At 44.7% G+C, this 23447-nt stretch overlaps 1 protein-coding gene across 1 annotated transcript; it reads right to left on the bottom strand.

Moving 5' to 3' along the window:
• Nucleotides 1–274: 274 nt before the first annotated feature.
• On the bottom strand, nucleotides 275–22700 carry LTO1 (LTO1 maturation factor of ABCE1). Its single transcript, XM_040328151.1, has 5 exons — nucleotides 22397–22700; nucleotides 8835–8940; nucleotides 6451–6521; nucleotides 2596–2713; nucleotides 275–615 (listed from the first exon to the last, which is right to left on the bottom strand). The coding sequence occupies exons 1-5, from the start codon at nucleotides 22444–22446 to the stop codon at nucleotides 547–549; spliced, it is 414 nt and encodes a 137-aa protein (XP_040184085.1). The 5' UTR covers nucleotides 22447–22700; the 3' UTR covers nucleotides 275–546.
• Nucleotides 22701–23447: the final 747 nt, after the last annotated feature.

The following is a 23447-nucleotide window of genomic DNA, read 5'->3' as shown; positions in this document are numbered from 1 at the left end:
AGCGGTCAGGGGATTTGAAATTCCTGCTCTTCTCCCTCTTCTCGGTGCTGAGCTTCTGGGATAGACCAAATCTATTCACTGTGATGGTGCTGACCAATCATAATTTCTCTGGTCTGTCCCAGAAGTACTGCACGGAGAAGAGGGAGAACGACAGAGATTTCAATCCCCAGACTGCTGGACAGGAGTGCTCACAGCATGGCAGCCCTGGAGATAAGAGCAGTGTGTGTGTGTGTGTGTGTGTGGGGAGGGTGGGGTGTGTGTGTAGAGCGGGTAGTGTGTGGGTGTGTGTGTGTGTGTGTGTGTGTGTGTGGGGGGGGTGTTCAGTGTTCGTTCAACTTTACAACATTCCATCCAGGAATTTGTATCACTGCCTTACAGTAACACTTTCAACTCTTCTCATCATAACCCATCTTCTGTTCTTGGCACTTTTCCAACAATATCAGCCTGGTGCTTCCTCACTAATATCACACAGCTTCAAAACACTCGTGACCAGCCCTTTTTTCCACAAGGTACTGCAAGACAGTTCACAAGCAGACAACCGCCATATCAGAAGGATAGTCCAGAGCCTTCAAGATTCATTTTAAAATCAGGCTGTATGTTCAACATGGAGCAAACCTGTAAAAATATTGTAGAAGATAAATTACTGTCATGCGACAAAACCTTAGAGAAATGCAGTTCTATTCAACAAGACAAAGGGAAGACTTTTTGCTTATGAAAGATTAAGGGGTCTATTTCTAACAAATACGATGTGCGAATGTCTCAGGCACTCGCAATGATGAGATCCAATGATGAGTCTGTGCAATGCAACAGTGCGATGCAGAGTGCGGGGGGAGAGGGGGGCAGAGAGCCAAGGCATTGTGTATAAGGCACCAGTGTGATCCAAGTGGGGCAGAGAGCTGGAGCATTGTGTGTATAAGGCATGTAAAATTCATGTTAGTGGTCTGCTGGATTAAAAACTGGTCCGTGAGGTCCGAAAGGTTGGAAACCACTGCCCCAAATGGGGAGTAGGGATAAGCTCTGGCGTGTTTGCACACTCCACGTGCAGAGCCCGCCAGGAAGTCAGCACGGCGCTGCCCTAATCACAGGCAGGGAGACATTGTCCTGATGCTCGGCTGCAGAGATCGGGAAATGTCTCACTGCCTGCGATTAGTGCAGCGCCATGCCAACTTTCTGGCGGGCTCTGCACGTGGAGTGTGCGAACACGCCGGAGCTCATCCCTAATGGGGAGGATAGGTTTGGGGGGGGGGGGGGGTTGTGAGTAATGTCTGGACACACTTTGTAAAGGTCTTCCTTTTTGTCTACATGACAAAAAGGTTCTCATGTAGAAAAACTTGGGGGTAAGTAAGTATCACATGGTTCTTTAAACAAACTGGTCATATAAAAAAAGCAGATGCACCCATGGAGAAAAAAAATCAACTCCCTGAATTGGAGGCTTAATGACTGATGTTATGGTAAAAATAAGAACATTGTCTCGTTATAATTTCTTCAAGAAAGGTGCAAGTTAAACTTCCTGAAAGTCGACACATGGCATAACAGGCTACTCTCTGCCCCCATGTTACATAACTTTGGTCTGGCATTTAATACTTATACAGTATACTAAACAAGTAGTAAAAAAGTCCTCACAATTGTAGCTGCCAGCACTGTGGAGCAATTCATCTTCAAAGCTCATCGCAGAATCAAATTCCAATCTTTCAGCAATTCAGCTTCCCTTCCTAGAGATCCTTCTCTGTGTTTACACTGGAGAATAGAGGGCGATTGGGTCTCTACTGGGAGGAAGAGCAGGGGAATTTTAGCTGGCATAGAAAGCCACTTTAATGCTTCTCCTGTGAACTTTAAAGCAGAGTTCCACCCACTTTTGAAAGGTAGTCTTAAACTAAAGACCACCCCTCGTTTTTGGATATTTTTTCCCCCTTTAGTACCTTTTTTTTTTAGAAGTACTAAGTGTACTTCTGTTCCAGCCAGAACGCAGCGCAAGACGTCATGTCTTCTTATGCAGTGAGCCCCCTGCTATCTTCTTGGGCCTGTGTGTGTCCCAGAAGACAAGCTGGCCATTCACAAAGCATCACGCTACTCATGCATGCACAGTAGTAAATTGGCAGTGGAGCTGCAAGCCACAATGGTGGTGCCTGCACGCGATCCAATGGACCGATCGGTCTCAGGGGGGGGGCAACATCACGGCTCCCTGGACAGGCAAGTGTCCTTATTAAAAGTCAGCAGCTACAGTGTTTGCTGCTGACTTAAAAAAAAAAAAAAAAAACCTGTGGCTGGAGCTCCACTTTAAAGATGGATTGCTCTACAGTGCCTGAAGCTACAGAGGTCAGTGAGGGCTTATTTTAAAACTAAATTACTGTTTGCAAAGAAAATATTATATTTTTGTATGTCTATAACCTGGCCACAGTCGCACATGGAGATCGGGAGTTGTTGTACCAAGTGAAATATAATGAACAACCCATTTTATTTGGGCCCATCTCTGTGGCAGGCTAAATCCACATCCATGATATACCACCACTTAGACCACAACATTGTTCATAAAACAGCAGAGAAATGGCATAATGTCATCAAGAGCTACAAAAATTGCTACAGCGCCTTACTAACCTGCTTCACCTTTCCCCGGATCTTTGCCATGTCGTCTTGGAGTTTTTCACTTGCTGGATCATCACAGGGAAAGCTCTGGATCATCTTGATTAGTGAGTCCAGTGTTTTAATCTTCTTGCTATAAAACAAATATTCATTGTATGAAGAATCACCCAACATACATCCTTCCTAGTACTAAATCTTCAATGATTTCACCCACTTAAACCTCTTCATAATGAGCCCAAGTGAACCTTTTAAATATTAGTTTTTTTACTGTACTTGTTGTGAATTGTTCCTTCTATCAAATATAATTCAGCTTCTTTCCCTCATTCTATGATTCTTCACTTAGCTGGGTCTTGGTTTCACCCACATTTCCAACTGTTGCAGACTCTCATGCCGTGTACACACGATAATTTTTCGGCATGAAAAAAAACATTGTTTTTCAAAAACGTAATTTAAAATGATAGTGTGTGGGCTACACATAAATTTTTCAGGTTCTGAAAAACGACAAAAAAAAAAAAAATTCGAACATGCTGCATTTTTTTACGTCGCTTTAAACAATGTCGTTTTTCGGGTTGTAAAAAATTATCTTGTGTGGGATAAAACGACGTAAAAAACCTGCGCATGCTCAGAAGCAAGTTATGAGACGGGAGCGCTCGTTCTGATAAAACTACCGTTCATAATGGAGTAAGCACATTCCTCACGCTGTAACAGACATAAAAGCGTGAATCGTCTTTTACTAACACGGAATCAGCTTAAAGCAGCCCAAAGGCGAATGGAACTTCCACCTTTATAGTGCCGTCGTACGTGTTGTACGTCACCGCGCTAGATCATTTTTTAAAAACGATGGTGTGTAGGCAACGTCGTTTTAATGATGAAGTTGGGAAAACTTCGTTTTTGGACATGCTGAAAAATGATCGTGTGTACGCGGCATCATGGTTGATCTATACAACTCATTCACACAGGCGCTGAGACCCATACAATGCTGTGTCCTAATAGACCTCAAAGGGCTGCCTGAAAGCAGCAACTCGAGTCTAGACCTGCTGCAAAAAAATGCCTTTTCACGCGCTATAGGGGCCTCAGTGTCCATGTGAGAAACTAAGAAACTCAGGAAACAAAAGTGACTGCTGAAGTTAAAGATAAGCTTCAGTCTGCCTCCCCTTACCGGTCATTCATGTCCTCACCTGCCCAGTGGATCCAGCACTGTCCTGCTGTGATCCACTGCGCTGCTGCCAAAACCTTGTCTCCAGGCGCTGGGTGCCTTTTTTTTTTTGATTCAGGCAGCCAGACAATTTGATGACATGCTGCCAGATTCAACCACCTCCAGCCACATGAATGGAGGCTTTAATGGCACACGGGCACAGAAGACTTCAATCTGGCCTAGGCGGGAATGGCAGCTAGGTGACAGAGCCCACTTAACCGCTTGCCGACCAGCTGCCGTCATTATACTGTGGCAGGTCAGCTCTCCTGCGCAAACCGCCGTAGCTGTACATCGGTCTTTGCATAGAAGATAGCGGGCTTGCGCCTGCCACGGGAGTTAGAACACACTTAACCCCTTCCCTGCCAGTGTCATTTATACATTGATCAGTGCATTTTTATAGCAGCGATCAATGTAATAATGTCACTGGTCCCCAAAAAGTGTCATTTGGGGTCAGATTTGTCCGCCGCAATCCCACTAAAAATCGCTGATCGCCAATATTACCAGTAAAAAATATAAAAATAAATAAAAGTCCCTAAATCTATCCCCCATGTTGTAGACGCTATAACTTTTGCACAAACCAATCAATATACACCTATTGCGTTTTTTTTTTTACCAAACATATAAAGAAGAATATACATCGGCCTAACTGATTTTTTTCTGACTTTTTTTTTTTTTAGCTATGTATTACAGCAGAAAGTAATTTTTTTTTTTTTTTTTTTCAAAACTGTCTGTCTTTTTTTGTGTATAGTGCAAAAAATAAAAAACAGCAGAGGTGGTCAAATACCACCAAAAGAAAGCTCTATTTTTGGGTACATCATCGCACGACCGCGCAATTGTCAGTTAAGGCGACACAGTGCCGTATCGCAAAAAATGGCCCGGTCATTAAGGGGGCCAAATCCTTCCGGGGCTAAAGTGGAAAATGTAAAAAAAATGTTTTAGGACATTGGGGATAGGGGAAGAAGTAATATTATGCCTATTCCATCAGATGGGTGAAGGTCCACTTTAAACAACACTTATGCCTTGTACTCCGTCGGAGTTTAGAAATAGAACATATTTTATTTTTTTCTGATGGAAAAAAAATCCTATCGGAAATTCCGACCGTCTGTGTGGAACTCCGACGGAGAAAAAAACATGCATGCTCAGAATCAAGTCGACGCATGCTTGGAAGCATTGAACTTAATTTTTCTCGGCTCGTCGTAGTGTTGGTTGTATGTCTCCGCGTTTTGGACGGTCGGAATTTGGTCTGACAGCATAGGCGTGCGCACAGGGTGTGCCCAGGCACACACTAATCACTATGTGCAGCACAGATTCCCTCTACTGCCCTGGCTCCCATCTTTTCTCCCCACAGCGCTGCCAGCTTCCCTCCTATCCTATCGGCTGTTGCTGCTGGGATGTTTTAGGAGTGGGGAAGGGGCCAGTAAATATGTAATTTACCCGCCCTTTCCCTTTCTGAATGAATACCATGAGCGATCGGTAGTGTGCGTTTGGGCTTTGTTAAAAAAATACATTTAAAAAGACACTGTCTCCAACTTAAAAACTGCAGGTAAAAACAAAAAATAAAAATAAAAAAAGAATCAAGCATTTCAAATGCTTGTATGCAGCATTTTAGTTCCAAAATTTATTTTTGTATTTTTATTTACTTGCAACATGTCCTAGTACTTGTCAGATCCCTAGCACAGCCAGCCCCATCCTTCTGCGCACATCATAGCTCTCCCCTCTTCTAGGAGATTCTAATCACTATTTGTGCTGGCCCAGCTCCTTCGCCCCTCCCCTTCATAAGCCTTTTTGTAGCTGCCGATGGAGACATAAAAGAGAATACTGTAGTGTAGAGTGACAGCTCTTAGTCTGCCAACATCACATCTAAGATGGCAGCACCCAGCAGCAGTTTCAGGTAGGGTTGCCACCTGTCCGGCATTCACTCGGATAGTCCAGGTTTTCAATAATGTGTCCAGGTTTCAGGCAGACTGAAACCCAGACACATTATTCAGACTGGGCTGTGGCTCCCCAAGTAACCAAGATAGTCACACGCTGTCTGGGGGCAGGTTTGGCATCACTGAACAAGAACAATTTGGCCACACCCACTGTATGCTTCGGCACGCTATGCGCACCGCATAACTGCTCTCCTTGGGCACCCAATGGTGTCCCAGGCAGCTAAAGCGATCGGGTTTGGCTTGAAGAAAAGGTGGCAACCCTGGTTTCAGGGCCTTTGGATGCCCACACAAGAGAGGCTTTTACAGGCAAAGAACGTGCATTACATACAATAAACACACATATAATCTTATGGGAAGATTGTTGTTGAAATATGTGTCCTGGTAAAAGGGTCTCTTTGGGGATGTATAAATAAATACAAAGTTCAATAACTGATTGCGCCCCTATGTGCAGGGGCAAAAAGGATGGTTTGTAACGCCCACACGCTGCACATATGCATCCATGGGCTACCAGCACAGTGACCACACCGTCAAAGACAGCTTATTTTTTTTGCTCAGGAGACGGCATGTGATCACTGTAATGGGCAATTAATGTGGGCACCTGATTGTGCGGTCCTTCCCACCCCTGGGCATAAATGACCCTGTTAAAAGGATGCTAGGGCTGGGTGGAAATGGGTTCTTATTGATTGCACATAAATGGTTACTACATGGTATATAAAAAATAAAAAAAATAAAAAAAGGACAAACCTTTGCTTATCATCTGAGCCTGGGGTAAGAAGGTGTCTCCATGTAGAGGCAAATCCCAGATAACAACCCAACTGCAGGAGGGGGGACAAAAAAAACATTACTGAAAAGGCACATTATTATAAAGTCTACCGCAGGGCTCAAAATTTCAAGTCCTGGGCTTATCTCATGAAATGACACTTAAATGTTTTATGCAGAATTAAGTTATAAAAATAAATATTAACAACTTCATCAGTGCCCATCACTGCAGCCTCACCTGTACCCAACAATGCAGCCTACCTGTATACATCAATGCCGCTTAACCTTTGCCCAACAATGCAGCCTACCTGTATAGGGGAAGAGAGGGGAGGAAGAGGATTTCCGACCAGATCATCAGAGTGCCGAGGAACAATGCTGTAACAGCTTTCATTTTAATTGCCATGTGTTCCCTGCGCTCACATCACATACAGCCCCGCCTCCTGGCCCAGGGACTTTGATATATGTCAAAAGTCCCGGGATTGGACGGTGTTCCGTCTATCAAAGTACCCGGGCCAGGAGACGGGGCTATATGCGACGGCGAGCGCGGGGAACACACGGCAAAATGAAATGAAAGATGGTACAGCGATGTTCTGCGCTCTAATGATCCAGCCAGCTCTCTCTTCTCTATTCCTCTGGGCGATCACTGGGAGAAGAGCTCCCATTCAAACCCCCAAAGCCAATCAAAGCCGCAAGGCTTCACTTCCTGATTCCCTTAACAAGGATGGCGTCTGAAGCATCCGAGGACCGAGCGATTGCTCAGCCTCGTCTGTTGACAATGCGGGGGCGCTGGACAGGTAAGTGTCCATTTTTTTAAAAGTCAGCAGCTGCAGTATTTGTAGCTGCTGGCTTTAAAAAAAAAAAAAAAAACAGCGGAACCTCCGCTTTAAACACTTTTGAGACCATTCCGTCCCCATCTGTACTCACAAACACCTGTGAGGGGTGCCTGCGTACGAAAACATTGCTTGCAAAAAAAAAAAAAAAGTTACATATCGCCCACACACACTGAAACGCAAGCAATTATTCTAGGGCCAATATTCACAGTTAAAGTGGTTCTACAGGCAAGACATTTTTTTGCACTGATGGGGGCGGCACTGGTGACGCTGCACTGATGAGGCGGCACCGATATGTTGTTGTTCATATCTATTTTTGTAACTTAATTCTGCATAAAACATTTAATAGTGTCATTTCATGAGATCATTTAAGAGGTACTGTTTAGGGACGGCATTAGGTGCAGTGTAGGGGTTGGGTGGGGCAACTGACAACGAGTAACTCTTAAAGGGAAGTTCCAGTCTTTTAGTGTTTATTAAAAGTCAGCAGCTACAAAAAGTGTAGCTGCTGACTTTTATTAAACAAACACTTACCTGCTCCACGGTCCAGCGACGCGGCCGCCCAGAGCTCCGCTCCTCACCCCCTTACATGCGCAGTGAGTGCCCAGCCATGAGGCTGACACAGTGATCTTCTGGGACCTGTCACGTGTCCCTGGAGATCGCCTAAAGGGAGGGGCCGCCTAAGGCGAGAAGAGAAGTCACAGAGGTGGTCCCTGGGAGGAAGTGGGACAGGAAGTCCCACTCCCCCCCCCCCCCCCAAAAAAAAATTACATGTCAAACGTGGCATGTAAGGGGGTGAGGAGTGCTTAAAGCGGAAGTTCCACTTTTGGGTGGAACTCCGCTTTAAGGCCTGACTAGTAGCTCAGGACTTGAAATTTTGAGCCCAGCAGTACCTATAGTTAAGTCTTGTTATAGGCTTCCCTATAGGTAAAATTCATGCATGGGAGTTTATGCCCACTTTAATTCTGAAAAGCTTTATTGAAAACATAAAGTGAGGGTGCTCTTGCGCCTACCTAGTAAAGCTTAAGATGTGAAGTAAAATAATAGTAATGAACTATATTGAAAACATATACGAATGTTTACTGAAGTGAAAATGTTTCCACTACAAGTATGAAGTCAGTGGAAAAAGTGGCTAGACTGACAAAGGTCAAATTCCCGCCTACATGGAAAGTAAGGCTGGGAAAGACACAGCCTGACACCAAGGAGCTATGATTAAAGAATGAGGAGCGCACGGTGTACTGACAAGGTATCTAGATTTGGTGACAAAGCACTAAAACTGGCAGTCATAAGACCAACAATTGAGGAAACGACTAGATGAGGTCAAACAAAGTTCATTATTTCTTGAGAATGATTTTGTTGTGCCTATGCAATCCCTTCCAATCGGATCTGTGCACCATTGCTCAGGATTCCATTGGCTGTACGATATTACATATACTATTGATTGATGAATATCCACCTTTACACCATAACCATGCAGAGTGTTTAATCAATTATTGCTCTGCGGGGGCCGGGTTTAGGTTTAGACGAAGCTGAGAAATTTACCTCTGATCCGGCTCTTGCCCCATGCACTGTGCCATACCGTTTACCTTCCGATTCACCAACGTGACTTCCTTCTACAAAGCCTTCCTCATATCCTTCCCCATGGTACCTACAGGGGACAGAAAACAAAAAAAAGTTATACCATCCAATAAAAAAAAAAAAAAAAAAAAAAAATCACCAGTTTCTTACCGAGAGTGAAAGAATATCCCAAATTTTAGTCCCCAGAACAGGAATAGATGGCATATCTTTCAACGGGGACACTCATTCTGGTGGCAGCCAGGGATTTCTTCACTTTAGAGGAATTTCCCCTTACTTCCAGTTGTGGCTATGGAACAGGAAGAGATGACACATCTCTCCCATGGACACAGATGGCAAAGAAATTATAAAGTGACGAGGGTCAGCATGTTCCTTGTGTTGCCTCTCCCTCCATCTCCCGTACAGGGTCTACAAGGAGGTGAGAACTCAAAATCTATATCTGCCCTACAGTACGTGTTGCACAACAAATAGGCAGAGTCGGCACAGGCCTATGGGCCCCACAACAGCAGATCAGATAATATACTACGACGAGCCGAGAAAAGTTCACCGATTCCAGGAATGCGTAGGATTTTTGTGCGTCGGAATTGCATACAGGACGATTGGAATTTCAGACAAGAATAGGGCTGCAACTAACGATTATTTTCATAATCGATTAATGGGCCGATTATTTTTTCGATTAATCGGATAAAATCATTAAAAAAACGTAATGTGTAATTTTTTCGTTTATGTAACAGTAATAATCAAAAAACTGAGTGTTACACTCAAATGGCAGATTAAAAAACGTTTAACATTAACATTACACAACTTTGCAGCAGTACTATTCCACCAGGGAACAACAATGATGGGGCACTATTCCTCCCGGGAACACCAATGATGGGGCACTATTCCTCCCGGGAACACCAATGATGGGACACTATTCCTCCCGGGAACACCAATGCTGGGGCACTATTCCTCCCGGGAACACCAATGCTGGGGCACTATTCCTCCCGGGAACACCAATGCTGGGGCACTATTCCTCCCGGGAACACCAATGCTGGGGCACTATTCCTCCCAGGAACACCAATGCTGGGGCACTATTCCTCCCGGGAACACCAATGCTGGGGCACTATTCCTCCCGGGAACACCATTGCTGGGGCACTATTCCTCCCGGGAACGTAATATAATGTTACTGTGCGAGTGTATGCAACTAAACTAGACAGGTAGGTTTTTCTACCTTTCACAGACAGTGCAGCTCGGCTCTCCTCACCGCTGCTTCTAGCCTCTGTTCCCTCGAGGCAGCAGCGGGCGGGGCTGAGATCAGTGGGGAGCTGACGTCAGAGGAGAGCCGAGGAGAGGCGTGGACATGCGGCGCGGACGTGCCTCGTAATACGGCGGCACCTTGTACACATACGAGGCACGTCGGCGCTGCATGTCCTGTGTAATACGGCGGCGTTATCTCGGGACAGGAGGATTTTTTGAATGGGCGGGCGGACGGACAAAAGGTGCGGACCAACTAATCGATAATGAAAAACGTTGACAACGATTTTCATTATCGAATATTATCGAAAATATCGATTAATCGTTTCAGCCCTAGACAAGAACATTTCCCGCCGGAAAATTTGAGAACCAGCTCTCAAATTTTTGCCGTCGGAAATTCCGACAGAAAATGTCCGATGGGGCCTACACACGGTCAGAATTTTCGACAAAAAGCTCACATAGAACTTTTGTCGGAAATTCTGATCGTGTGTACGCGGCATTAGTGTCACACGTTAGTATCTTAAATATTGATCAAAATCCACTTCCCGTTTGTGGCATATCAAATTGTTTGTTGACTATAGATCGATATTTTTTCATCAGGCGAGATCGATAGGAAAATAACTTAATAATTTATCACAGTATGTATGGCCACCTTTTACAATCTCTTTTAGAGGTACAATCAGCTACGTAAATGCGGGGGGCTGCCTCATTTTATATTATCTGAATACATTTTTTTGGCCTTGTTCACATAGGCGTACTCCTGTGTGAGGGCCGTGTTCATTTGCACAGGTGTTCCGTGCAACCTGGTGCAGGCAGTCTCATTTATGTCAATTGGAATGACAGCGCAGGTGTGTGGCCCCGAAAGTAGGCACTGTGCGGCTGTCAAATTGGAAGCAGTGCCTGTGCAGCTAGTGCATCCAAATAGACACAAATGGGACTCCCTGCCAGGGATGCATGGAACACCTATACATCCCCATGAGGCACAAGACAGCCCTTGTTCGTCTAATGCCCCGTACACACAATCTGAAACGCGGACGACAGAATGTCCATTTTCTTTTGCACGCTAGTCGTATATCGAACATGAAGAGCTTACTAAAAAGTTAGGCCCCTTTCACACTGGGCACGGTATGTGCGGTATAGCGGCGTGGTTTTTAGCGCCGCTATACCACTGTATTTACTGCGATTTTCGACCGCTAGCAGTGTGGTTTTAACCCCCACTAGTGGCCGAAAAAGGGTAAATACCGCCGGCAATGTATTACTGCGGTTTCTCATTGATTTCAATGGGAAGGAGCGGTAAACATACCGCTCCAAAGATGCAGCTAGCAGGACTTTTGGAGCGGTTCTGCTAGCGCACCGCTTCAGTGTGAAAGCCTTCTGCTTTCACAATGAAGACTGCAGGGCACAATTTTTTCAGGCCATATAGCAGCGCTATTTTTTGCGCTAAACCGCCTGAAAAACGTGTCCGTGTGAAAGGGGCCTTACTAGTTACAAAAATTCTCGCAAGACAAAAAAAACCCGGAAGTGAAGTCGTGTTGTACTGTATTTGTTTTGTATTTTCGGATAACAACTGTACTGATTAAATGAAAATCGTGCGATCTGGAATCGTAAAATAATACATTTTCGTGCTTGTCCGATCAAATAATATCAGATGAACTGTCGTGAACGGCTCTCGAAAGCTCTGTACCAACGATCTGATTATCGTATGATCGCTTCAAAAGCGGAATTTTTTGTACGATTTTCGGATCATGTGTACAGACTTTCATTTTTTTTTTTGGAACAATAAGATTTATTATGGATACAGCATGCTTGAAATGTGTATGGCAGATTGTAAGATATTTTATATATATATATATTTGGTTGGTAAATTTTGGGTTCCCCATGTCTCAGACTGTGTCCTGGGATTGGTATCTGTGGAGAGCAGGGGTCATGTGCTGCCCCACAGCCAATCACAGAACGAGCAACTGAAAAGGTGGGAAATCTGAGGTAAGAGCTGTGAGGTAAAGTCTCCTCAGTCCTTCTCCTCTGGAAGCTTCCATACATCATGAAGATATGAAGAATTCACTGCAAGTGGCCTGCCCAGGCATCCGTGGTGCCATGGCCCCGCCTGGTAGGTGCTCCCTGGGTGCTGAGGACAGGAATTGCACAGCCTTGGACTCCCCTGACAACTATATGAAGTCCCCGCCATGGCACAGTGAGCCCTGCTAAGCCCAAAGCAGCTCAATGAGGAAACAGCCATTTAAATGTTTTACTTCAGTAAACAAATACAAGACATTATTTCCTGAATCCACCATCATCCTGACATAGAAGAGCTGTGTGGGGATCAGAGGAAGGCCTGCCTCAGGTAAGATGGCTGCCAGTGTTAAGGAGGAGTGAGAGGCCTAGTTGTCCCCATCTCATGCCTGACTAACATTTAGGCTCCTTGCCATATAGGGACACCCAGCTGCATTGTGTCTTCTCTGGTGATCTTATAAGGGAGAGGTCCAGCACCCAGCATTATAGTATGCCCGATAATGGACAGTGGTTGCCAATGGTAACAATGCTTTTTAGCGAGAACCCTGCAGTGTGCCATTTCCTATGTATGTGGATAACATGTTGTGCAGCTCTGACTTAGGCTGGGTTCACATATATGCAAATTTGATGCGTTTTTAACCACATCCAACTCACATAACATGCGAAAGTGAACGGCTTTCAATGGAGACAGTTCACACATGTCCGGGGCGGTTGCGGTGCGGTTTTGGTCTGGAATCGCACCTGAAATCGGTGAACAGAAATGCATCGGACTGCGGACTGCAAACCGCAGCCGCGTATATGTGAACCCAGCCTAAAGTTTAACAATTCCCTTGCTATAGGCATAAACTGTTTACATACCTCCTAAATCCTGACTGGAATACTCCCAGGATGTTGCCAAGTGAGGCCTAGTCATCACTGCTCACCTCCACCATCATAGAAGTGAGCTCTTTCTCTGATCCATCCCTCCTCACATACCCTTTCTTTCTCTCCCATATTGCAGAAAAAGTAGCAAACTCCAGGGTGCTCACTAAAAAACATTGTTGGCATTGGCAACCACCACTCATTATGAAATAATTTTGAGTGAACAAAATAGCGGCGCTAAGTTCAGTGAATGAACAAAAGTAAATATATACTGTATTTATTGGTGTATAACGCTCACTTTTTTACCTTGAAAATAGAGGGTAAACTGTTCCTGCGTGTTATACGCAGGGGGCTGTGGATAGTTTTTTTCCTGAAACTTCCCTCTTAAAGTTAGGGTGCGTGTTATACGCCGATAAATAAATACCCCTGTGAAAGAGTGTATCGTACATATATTAAGAAAAAAAAAATCTCTCAATAAAATATATATATATATATATATATATATATATATATATATATATATATATATATATATATATATATATATATATATATATATATATATATATATATATATATATATATATATATATATATATATATATATATATATATATATATTAATTACACTTACACATAAATATAAAACTAAAATAATTGAATAAATATAATTGAATGTTCAAAACGTTCATCCAGTGGTCAAAAATAAGTAGTAACAAACCAAGTCCATAAGTGATTACATTTCAAGTGATTCAACTTTCAAGTGTCCACTTCGTCTTCTTGAACAATCTTGCTTAAAGCGGAGGTTCACTCAAAAAACAAGTATATAACATTACAATCAGTATACCTCAAACATGTACAGTATGCCGTTTTTTTTTGGGGGGGGGGGGTGTATATACGGTATTATCCTCCCGGCTTCCGGGTACTCGCTCCCGCGGGAGTGGGCGTTCCTGTGCAGTGTCATCTGGGATTTCGCCCATATGATTGACGTGCCTGAGAAAAACTCCCCCGGCGGATAAGGCGCGTCACGACTTTCCGAAAGTAGCCGAACCGCGAGTCGGCTCTATACGGCGCCTGCGCAGTCAGCTCTACACGGCTCCTAGTCGGTGCGCAGGCGCCGTATAGAGCCGACTCGCGGTTCGGCTACTTTCGGAAAGTCGTGACGCGCCTTATCCGCCGGGGGGAGTTTTTCTCAGGCACGTCAATCATATGGGCGAAGTCCCAAATGACATTACGGCACTGCACAGGAACGCCCACTCCCGCGGGAGCGAGTACCCGGAAGCCGGGAGGAAAATACCGATAATACCGTATGTACACCCCCCCCCCCCAAAAAAAAAAAAAAAACGGCATACTGTAACTGTACATGTCAGGTATACTGAATGTAATGTTATATACTTGTTTTTTGGGTGAACCTCCGCTTTAAGACCTTCCACCACACCATAAGTGCTCAGTGACTCCACACCCTAAGGAATTGCGCCTACCAATAGGACATGCCTCGCACTCACATGCTTGGCAATACAGCAAAGTCTCCAAAGGCATTAAGCGACTCCACCAGTGTTCCAATACCTCAATGTTGTTCCACATGTAAAAATAAAATGGCTCCAATAGTGAAGTACGGTATATCAAAACTATTTATTAAAAACAGCACAAGAGGCCTTCACACATTGCACTCACATCTATTAATACAAACAGTGGCACTTCAAAAGTAAACTCGGCAGTGGGCTCCAAAACCAGAGACGAACTTGCGGAAAAACCTGCGGAATAACCTCGATGTATTATGGTCTCGGCAGACACAAAGTTAACCATAAATCTCCCCCCCCCCCCCCGCTCCGTTCGTTCTCCTCTTCACTTCAAAGCACTGCACACTCGGTAGTCAGTGGTCCGAACGTAATGGAACGCTGTGTAACCATTCCCTGGGAATATATATATATATATATATATATATATATATAGCACATTTTCTTAGTATATGTATGATACGCTCTTTCACAGGGGTATGTATTTATTTATATATTTACTTTTGTTCATTCACTGAACTTAGCGCTGCTATTTTGTTCACTCAAAATAATTTCATATCACCATTTATTTATTTAAAGTAGCTGCTTTAGGGTTTTCTTCAGTTTATTCTTTGGCGCAATGGGGTGTGAGAAGGTAGAAGGGCGCCTTTATATTCCTTTTTTCACCATTTATTATAACCACCACTCATTGACAAATGCAGTTAGCTTACACTACAATGTGTATTATGCACCCAGTATGGATATTCTTGTCTGGTAACCTTCTGTCTCCTAGGATATTATTATGGTATGGACAACTGGTAGTTGCCAATGGTAACAATGTTTCTTGCAATTTTAATATGCTTTTACCTGGTTTGTTATTTTCTTTGTTCTGTTGTTGGTGATGATGATGTCACTGTTGTGGGGGGTATTTTGGATGGGGTATTTATTGTTAGAGTTTCCTCTGGTTTGCCTTGAGAAAGATGGGCTCTAGACCCACAAAAATCTCAAATTTTTTAACAAGTTATTTCCCCAGAATGTAAGTGCCCGCTATCATGTTCCGGAAATTACCATTTTTCTAGGCAGTGCATTACAATGTTTGCCAGATTAATCCTCAAAAAATATAATATTACACACACACAAATGAACCACCCCAATGTGAACATGCCCTGTTGAAAAGATCTGGATTGATGTGCGTGTGTCCAGGCTGATCAGACTTAAAAAAAGAAGAAGAAAAACACCCCTAGTACAATGCATGAAGCTGGCCATACAAGGTTTAGAGTGACATTAAGCCCTCGTTTACACTAAACGCGGGTCTAAAAATTGTGCGAGATCAGCTGAACTCGCAAGATTTTAAACCAGCATTTCAGTGTCTATTAAAATTCCCCCCAAAAAGTAGTGCAGGAACTACGCTTGGAAATTGGGACACTGCGGTTGTTGGTAATAGGCTGTGATTTGACATGTCAAATCTCATGTTGAATCACGCCAATGTGAAGGGGGGGGCTAAAGTTTTTTTTTTTTTTTAAACAAACATTTCATACTTACCTGCTCTGTGCAGTGGTTTTGCAAAGAGAAGCCCCGACCCTTCTTCTCTAGGGTACCCCACTGACACTCCTGGCCACAGTCCCTGTTCTCTCAGCCAATGAGGAAGGAGAGACCCGGGAGAGCTGAGGATCTCGTGCACATCACTGGATCGGGATGTGCTCAAGTATTAGGGGGATGGGGGCATAGAATGCATGAAGGTAAAAAACCTTGAGCCTTTGCAACCACTTTAATTTTTGTTCAGTTTGAAATTTGAGCCTCGGGTGGTCTTCTTGGTACCACCCGGCCCGATAAACTTTGATTGAAAGTCAAAAGAGCCAGATGGAAAACGGTCGGCTTAACAGCGATTCCATCTAAATCGGATGCAGTCAATGTCCGGGTTTTCAGACAGTCATGGGCGACGGTTGTCAGAATACAAAAGCCCCAAGAAAATGAAAAGCAAGGTCTTTAGTTGATCCTAAAGGCTTGGGTTCAGCAGCTCTCTAGAAATACAACCCCGCGCCCCCCCCCCCCCAAAAATAGGGACCACCAAGTTTGAGAAATCCACATGTAGTCATAGCAGAAAAGGGTCAAACAACCACCTTGAGAAATACAAAAACAGCACCTACTAAATTATAATTATGACCAATGAAGTGAATTAGCGCTCAAGCGATTGACGTTCCTAAACGCATTTACATGCACCAAGCAGTATTTCTGCCAAAACTCTGCTGCCAGGAGGAAAGACGTTTAGATCTGGGACAACGCTCTGTGTGCCTGGGGGCCTCATAAGTAACACCACCACAGATTGCTGATCCAGGGAATGTCTGATTGTCTTAGGCCCCCGTCATTCACACTTATATGACTCAGGAATGTGTGGAATATCACAAGTATTCAGACAGAATATGAAAATGTTCTCACAGGTTCAATGTCTGTTATTCTTAAAGCGGAATTCCACTTTTGTTGAAAAAAAAAAAAAAAACATTCCCCTCTGGATGATCTATGTACATTGCAAGGATTTTTACCAAACTTTGTTGCAGATTCCTACCTTTTGTTAATCTGAAGAAATAGCTGTTTGTTTGTCTGTGAATCTGTATGGGAGCGATTTTTTTAACTATCAATCAGCTGCAGGCCTCTAACGAGGAAAGTGACAGGGTCTGCATCCTTCTAGTCGTGATTTCCCTTTGGGAGTACCTCACCAAAAATAAAATTGTTGTTGCAGGGGATGCCAAAATCTGACTTGTATCTTAGTGCAGACTTCTGTGAAAATCAGTGAGCCAATCACATAAGCAGGAAATTACATTTCTGGGGGGCGTTCCTTACATCATCTGCGTACAGAACACCTCCAGGTAGCCATATTGCATTTTACAGAAAATGATAGCGCTACAGATTAAAAAAGGAAAGATAATTTTTAAAGCGGGGGTTCACCCAAAAATCAACTTTCTGCAATTAGATCCAGCATACTGCTGACATCTGCAGTATGCTGTTTTTTTTTTTGTACTTTTCGTTTTAGCAGCCTTTGTTATCCGCATCCGAGCGGGGATTCCAGCGGGGAATAGGCGTTCCTAAGCCAAGCGGATTTGATTGACGGGCTGCTAAAGCGCGTCACGCCTTCCGAAAATACCCAAAGTCACACTCAAGTGTTTACGGCGCCTGCGCCTGCCGTGTAGAGCATTTTCGGAAAGCGTGACGCGCTTTAGCAGCCCGTCAATCAAAAAGCAGCATACTGCAGATGTCAGCAGTATGCTGGATCTAATGGCAGAAAGTTGATTTTTGGGTGTACTCCCGCTTTAATAACATTCAATAAAAAAAAAATGACACAATTGTGTGCACTATATATTTTCTTTTTTTTCTATTTGCAATTTTTTTCCCCCATCAAAGTGGGGTTACCCTTTAACCACTTCATTACCAGGCACTTTCCCCCCTTCCTACCCAGGAAAGTTTTCAGCGCCGTCACACTTTGAATGACAATTGCGCAGTCATGCTACACTGTACCCCAACTATATTTTTATAGTTTTCTTCCCACAAAGAGAGCTTTATTTTGGTTGCATTTGATCAACACTGGGGTTTTTTTTTTTATACAGATTAAAAAAATACCCGAACAGGCGGAACCGATGGGCACTGATAGGGGGAACCGATGGGCAGCACTGATGGACACCAATAGATGGCACTGATGAGCAGCATTAATGATGAGGTACTGACAGATGTTACTGATGGGCACTGTTATCGGAACTGACAGGCGTTCCTGATGGGGCAACGACTGGCATTGTTGTGTCACATCTGATAGGGGCTGTGCCAATTATCAGCGCAGACCCCCAATCTGCTCTCCTTATCAGTGTGAACCGAGGAAAGCCATTTACCGGCACTTCCTAGTTCATGCTGTGATTGTTCACAGCTGATCACATGCACACACACGGCTTTCCATCTCTGGTTCAGACCCTTGGTCACCACAATCACTTGTAAGCACAGAAGTCTGGTTTCTGTGTTTACAAGTGACAGCTCTGCATATATGTGTGTAACCCCCTGAACTCTGCACTCTGTATCTAATGCAATCCTGGTATTTAATGCCACTTTAAGACCCCCCTACTGTTCGTGAAATCTGACTGACCACACACCCAATATTCGATGCAATTTGTAGGGTGTGTGTTGTGGGGGGGGGGGGGGGGGTAGTGGTTGAGTACCAGCACCTATTGTTTGGGCCATATTGTACAGGTTTTTTTTGTGTCAGATTCACAGAGAGCACGGCGCACATTACCCCGCCGTAGAGTAACCCATATACGCTACGCCGACGCAGCGCAGAGAGGCAAGCATGGAATTCAGAAAGGCAGTGCTCCCAACGCTGCGCATCAAAGGTATCAAAGGCGCAGGCCGGCGTAGGTGGAAGTGGGCGTAACCCATGCAAATGAGGCGTGACCCCATGTAAATGATGGGCCGAGCGCGAGAAAAGTACTTATAACGAACTGCGCATGCGCCGTAACGTGGACGCATCCCCCTGCGCCTGCTCACAACCACGTCGGAACAACTGCCTAAGATACGCCGGATCACTGCGTACGCCGTGAACGTAACCTACGTCCAGCCAGACACACGTCCAACGTAAAATGCGCCAGCTTGTGTTCCTTGGTGCAGACCTTTGCATGTCTGCTGCTGGGTTACACCTCCTTTATGGGGCATAACTTTACGCTGGACGTACAACTTACGCGCACCTCTCGTAGCCTGCGTCGGGGGCACGCAGGTTCGTGAATCGCCGTATTTCCCTCATTTGCATGTTTGAATAGCTAATCAATGGGAGCGGCACCATGCGCCCAGCCTAAATGTGCGCCCACGCTACGCCGGCGTAGGCAAGTTACGTCGGTGGGCTTAAACCTGTTTTTAGGCGTATCTTAGTTTGTGAGTCCGGCGCACAGATACGACGGCGCACATTTGCACTTACGTCGGCGTAACTTGATATACGTCGGCGTAAGTGCTTTGTGAATCTGGGCATATATATATATATATATATATATATATATATATATATATATATATATATATATATATATATATATATATATATATATATATATATATATATATATATATATATATAAATAAAATCCCCTTTGTTGGAGGAAATTGGACGATGCTTTCTGTATATGGGGAGGGTGAACGCGATGGACTTTTTACCCTATGTAACTATTACAGAGGAGACCTAACTTGGCTGTGTCATGATGATCACATCGATGTTAAGTGTGACAGAAACTTCTCATAGTACTAAAAACACTAAATGAAATAATGCTTAAAGAATTTAGGGCAAAAGGCAGGAGCACCACGTTTCATAACCGCTTTGTAATGAACAGCAGTACATGAGTGCAGTCACGCTTTCATACAGGATGTTACTATACCTAAATTCTGCACATGACATGACAGATGTTGATGATGTAAACAGATAGCGGCAAGGATTGTTTGGTTTCTTATTAACTTCACACACTTCCAGAGCTGCCCACCCTGGTCACTGCTCTCCGGATGATACGGCCCATTCACCTAATCTGTCGGGTACAGAGGCAGAAGATCTACTGTCACTAGAACAAAGGTGTCAAAGCTCATGCATGGATGCCACTTGTGCACACGTACATTTGTATCAATCCTAAAGTATAACTATGCCTGTGATGGGGAAAGCTGCACTCAAGCGGGAACAGACATACCGAGTACGCTTGACAGCCCAACTCCCCTACCACTGCAATACCCAATTCTCATCCAGTGGTGGACCACAGAGTGCTAAAGCAGCCCATAGATTATTTTCTTTCCTGCAACCATGGGTTGGCGTGGGGAACACGGAGCTGGCCATAGATGGATCGAACCTCGGCCGGTTCAGCAGGAACCAGCCAAGATTCGATCCATCTGTGGGCAGGCTTATTGTACCCAAGTCAATCCATCGATCTACTTGGGGTACAACCAGCATATGAGATGTTTAGCATACAATTATTGTCAGTACCTATAGTCACCAGCAATAACTACTGTGTTCTCCCGGCAGGGACGGCTCCCCTGGCAATGGTCCAGATGCAACGGTATGCAACCGTGATTAGGCACTTTAAGGGGCCAGAGCTATCCACTCTCCACTGTTTACTGTAGTATTTACTCCACAATGCTCTCTGCATTATCTATGCCAAAAATGTGGAGCCTGCAGTTTCATGGCTGCACTCTCCCCTCCCCCCCCCCCCCCCCCCAACACTTTTTTGCATTCACTGGAATGAATGGCATTTTGCTTGCCTTGTGAATCCTAAAGCAAGGTGAGTGTAAAGCCTCGTACACATGATCGGATTATCCGACGAGAATTGTATGATGACAGGCTGTTGTCGGAAAATCCGACCGTTTGTACGCTCCATCGGACAATTGTTGTCGAATTTTCCGCGGGAAAAAGTGGGATGGCATGCTTTAAAATTGTCTGCCAAAATTGTGTGTTGTCGGATTATCCAATTGTGTGTACACAAGTCCGTCGGACAAAACTCCAAAGTACAAACACACATGCTCACCATAACACAACAACATTAGCAGAAATTGCCCAAAGGGTGACGTTAAAGAGCTACAAAACCCACGTAGTTTTGCGTTTGTTGGCAGACAATTCTTTGCCGTTTGTATGCAAGACAAGATCAAGCCTGAATGCTTTCAGAACCCTTTCACACTGCCAGCGCCCGAAAAATGCTGGTAAAGCTCCGCTAAGACCCCTTTCACACTGGGGCATTATTCAGGCGCTTTGGCGTAAAAAAAAAAAAAAAAAAAGAGCCTCAATGGGAAAGGGGCTTTAGGAGCGGTGTATTCAACGCTCCTAAAGCGCTGCAAAGAAGCTGCTTGCAGGACTTTTTTGGATGCCCTGCCAGCGCAGCACCTCAGTGTGAAAGCACTTAGGCTTTCACACTGGGATTGCAGATGAGGCTTCTTTCAGGCGCTTTTTTTTTTAACGCAAAGACCCCTTTCACACTGGGGCGCTTTAGTGTGAAAGCACTTGGGCTTGCACATGCAGCTTCTTTCAGGCGATTTACAGGTGCTTTTTTTTAAACGCTAAAGCGCCTGAAAAACGCCCCAGTGTGAAAGGGGTCTTAAACAGCTGTCACATTCACTCTAGTGTAAAAGCCCAGAGGGCTTTCACACTGGAGCGTCGCGCTAGAAGGACAGTAAAAAAAGTCCTGCTAGCCGCATCTTTGGAGCGGAGAAGGAGCGGTGTGTTTACCGTCAGCGTGGCTATACTGGCATCAATGCGCTGCTTCAGCGGGTGGGTGGTTTTAACCCTTTCGCGGACGCTAGCGGGGGTAAACCGCCCTGCTAGCGGCATTTTTCGTCCGAGGCTATGAGCGGCTCAGTGTGAAGGGGCTCTAAATACCACCATAAGAAAGCTATTTCATATGTGTACACATAGGCATGCGCACAGGGTGTGCCAGGTGCGCCTGGGCACACCCTAATCACCCCATGTACATTAGCATTATTCAGGGGCAGCACCAGGTGGGTGGTTGGGAGTGCCAGTGGCCAGTGTAAATTCCCCCATCATATTAAAGGCTAGGTTCAACATTAGGAACACATTACCCCCGTTTTTAGGGTGTATAACGCAATATGGTCTCAATCAACTGTCTCCCACCACCAGAGCCTCCTCCCTGTGACAGTGTGTGTGTGTTTAAACTTTGGGGTGCACACTCTAATGCAATAGGCTGCGCACACCTATGTGTGTACAGTGTGGCATGATAATTGTTATTCAAAGTGTGACAGCGCTGGAAGATGAAAATTTGCCTGGGCAGCAGGAAGGGGGTGGAAGTGGTAAACATGTACATGTGATAACACACAGCGGTTTCAATGGGTTCAAAGTCACACATGTGACTGACAGAGCAGCAATTCCTACACAAGCAAAGCAGAAAACAATGAACAATCCCCTTCATATTCGCTCACCTCTCCTCACACATGACGATATCTTCAAACAGATCCTCTGCAGATCCCATTGTGGGGGTGAAATCGGTGACAACAGCAGAAACGTTGTAGCAACCTTTCCTTTGCTGTGAGACCGCAAACCGCACTGTGATTGTACTAACCAAAGAAACAACAAAGCATCACCGACAACACAACACTTGTAGCACTTCTCCAGCGCTCACATTACACCGGCTATTTCCAAATGTAAACAAGACAACGTGCTGTGCGTCCTTCCTGAAAGCGACCCCCCCTACTCTCCTTCCGGAAACCAAGCCTCGCTCTGAGCTCCACTACTGGGCTTTTCCTTAGCCAAGCCTCGCTCTGAGCTCCACTACTGGGCTTTTCCTTAGCCAAGCCTCGCTCTGACCTCCTAGCCACCTAATGACAATCCAGTTCTGTTTGTGTCATGATGAACACACACTTATAACTGTCAATATTTATTAAAAATATGTCTACTGCACATAGCTGTCACATAGGTCCAACTGACACATCAGGAGACAATGATGAAAATCTCCCTGGCTGGGCTGGCAGCACACACAGCAACAATCCATCTACAGAACATGTTATATTATTCACTCCCCACCAATCCTCAGTAGCTGTTCTTTAGGGGGGAGAGAACAGAGGTGTTCATTTACTAAAGGCAAATTAACTGTGCACGACTGTTCTCTTTGAAGTGCAGGTGCAGTGTCATATTCTGCTGCCTATCCTAGAATGCTGCGGAAGTCACGTGACAGCCAACTGCGCATGCGCAATGTGCTCCAACGGCAAATGTGATGCGTTCCAGGGGATTTACGACACTACCCTTCAGTGAACCATCACAATTTGTCACGGAAGTGACGTATTACCATACACGGAGCGGGGGGGACAGAGAGAGAGACCCATTCAGAGCGACAGAGAAATAGAGATACGTAGATACATTCAGAGCGAGAGATGGGTACAGATATAGAGATACTGAGAGAGAACCAGGGCTCAGGGAGGGGATTACCTCCCCTATGTGCATTACTTCCGTTATATAAAATATATGTACACCATC

Source organism: Rana temporaria, chromosome 11, assembly GCF_905171775.1.
Source record: "Rana temporaria chromosome 11, aRanTem1.1, whole genome shotgun sequence".
Classification (NCBI taxonomy): domain Eukaryota; kingdom Metazoa; phylum Chordata; class Amphibia; order Anura; family Ranidae; genus Rana; species Rana temporaria.
This window is presented reverse-complemented; position numbering and strand designations above follow the sequence as displayed.

Bases quoted from the DNA above. Each gene is read 5' to 3' on its own strand.
- LTO1 (XM_040328151.1), bottom strand. From the start codon at position 22,446: ATGGGATCTGCAGAGGATCTGTTTGAAGATATCGTCATGTGTGAGGAG. The intron at 8,941-22,396 runs GTGAGCGAATAT...TGTCCCCTGTAG, and splicing joins ATCGTCATGTGTGAGGAGAG to GTACCATGGGGAAGGATATG. The intron at 2,714-6,450 runs GTTTGTCCTTTT...TTTGTTTTATAG, and splicing joins GGCTCAGATGATAAGCAAAG to CAAGAAGATTAAAACACTGG.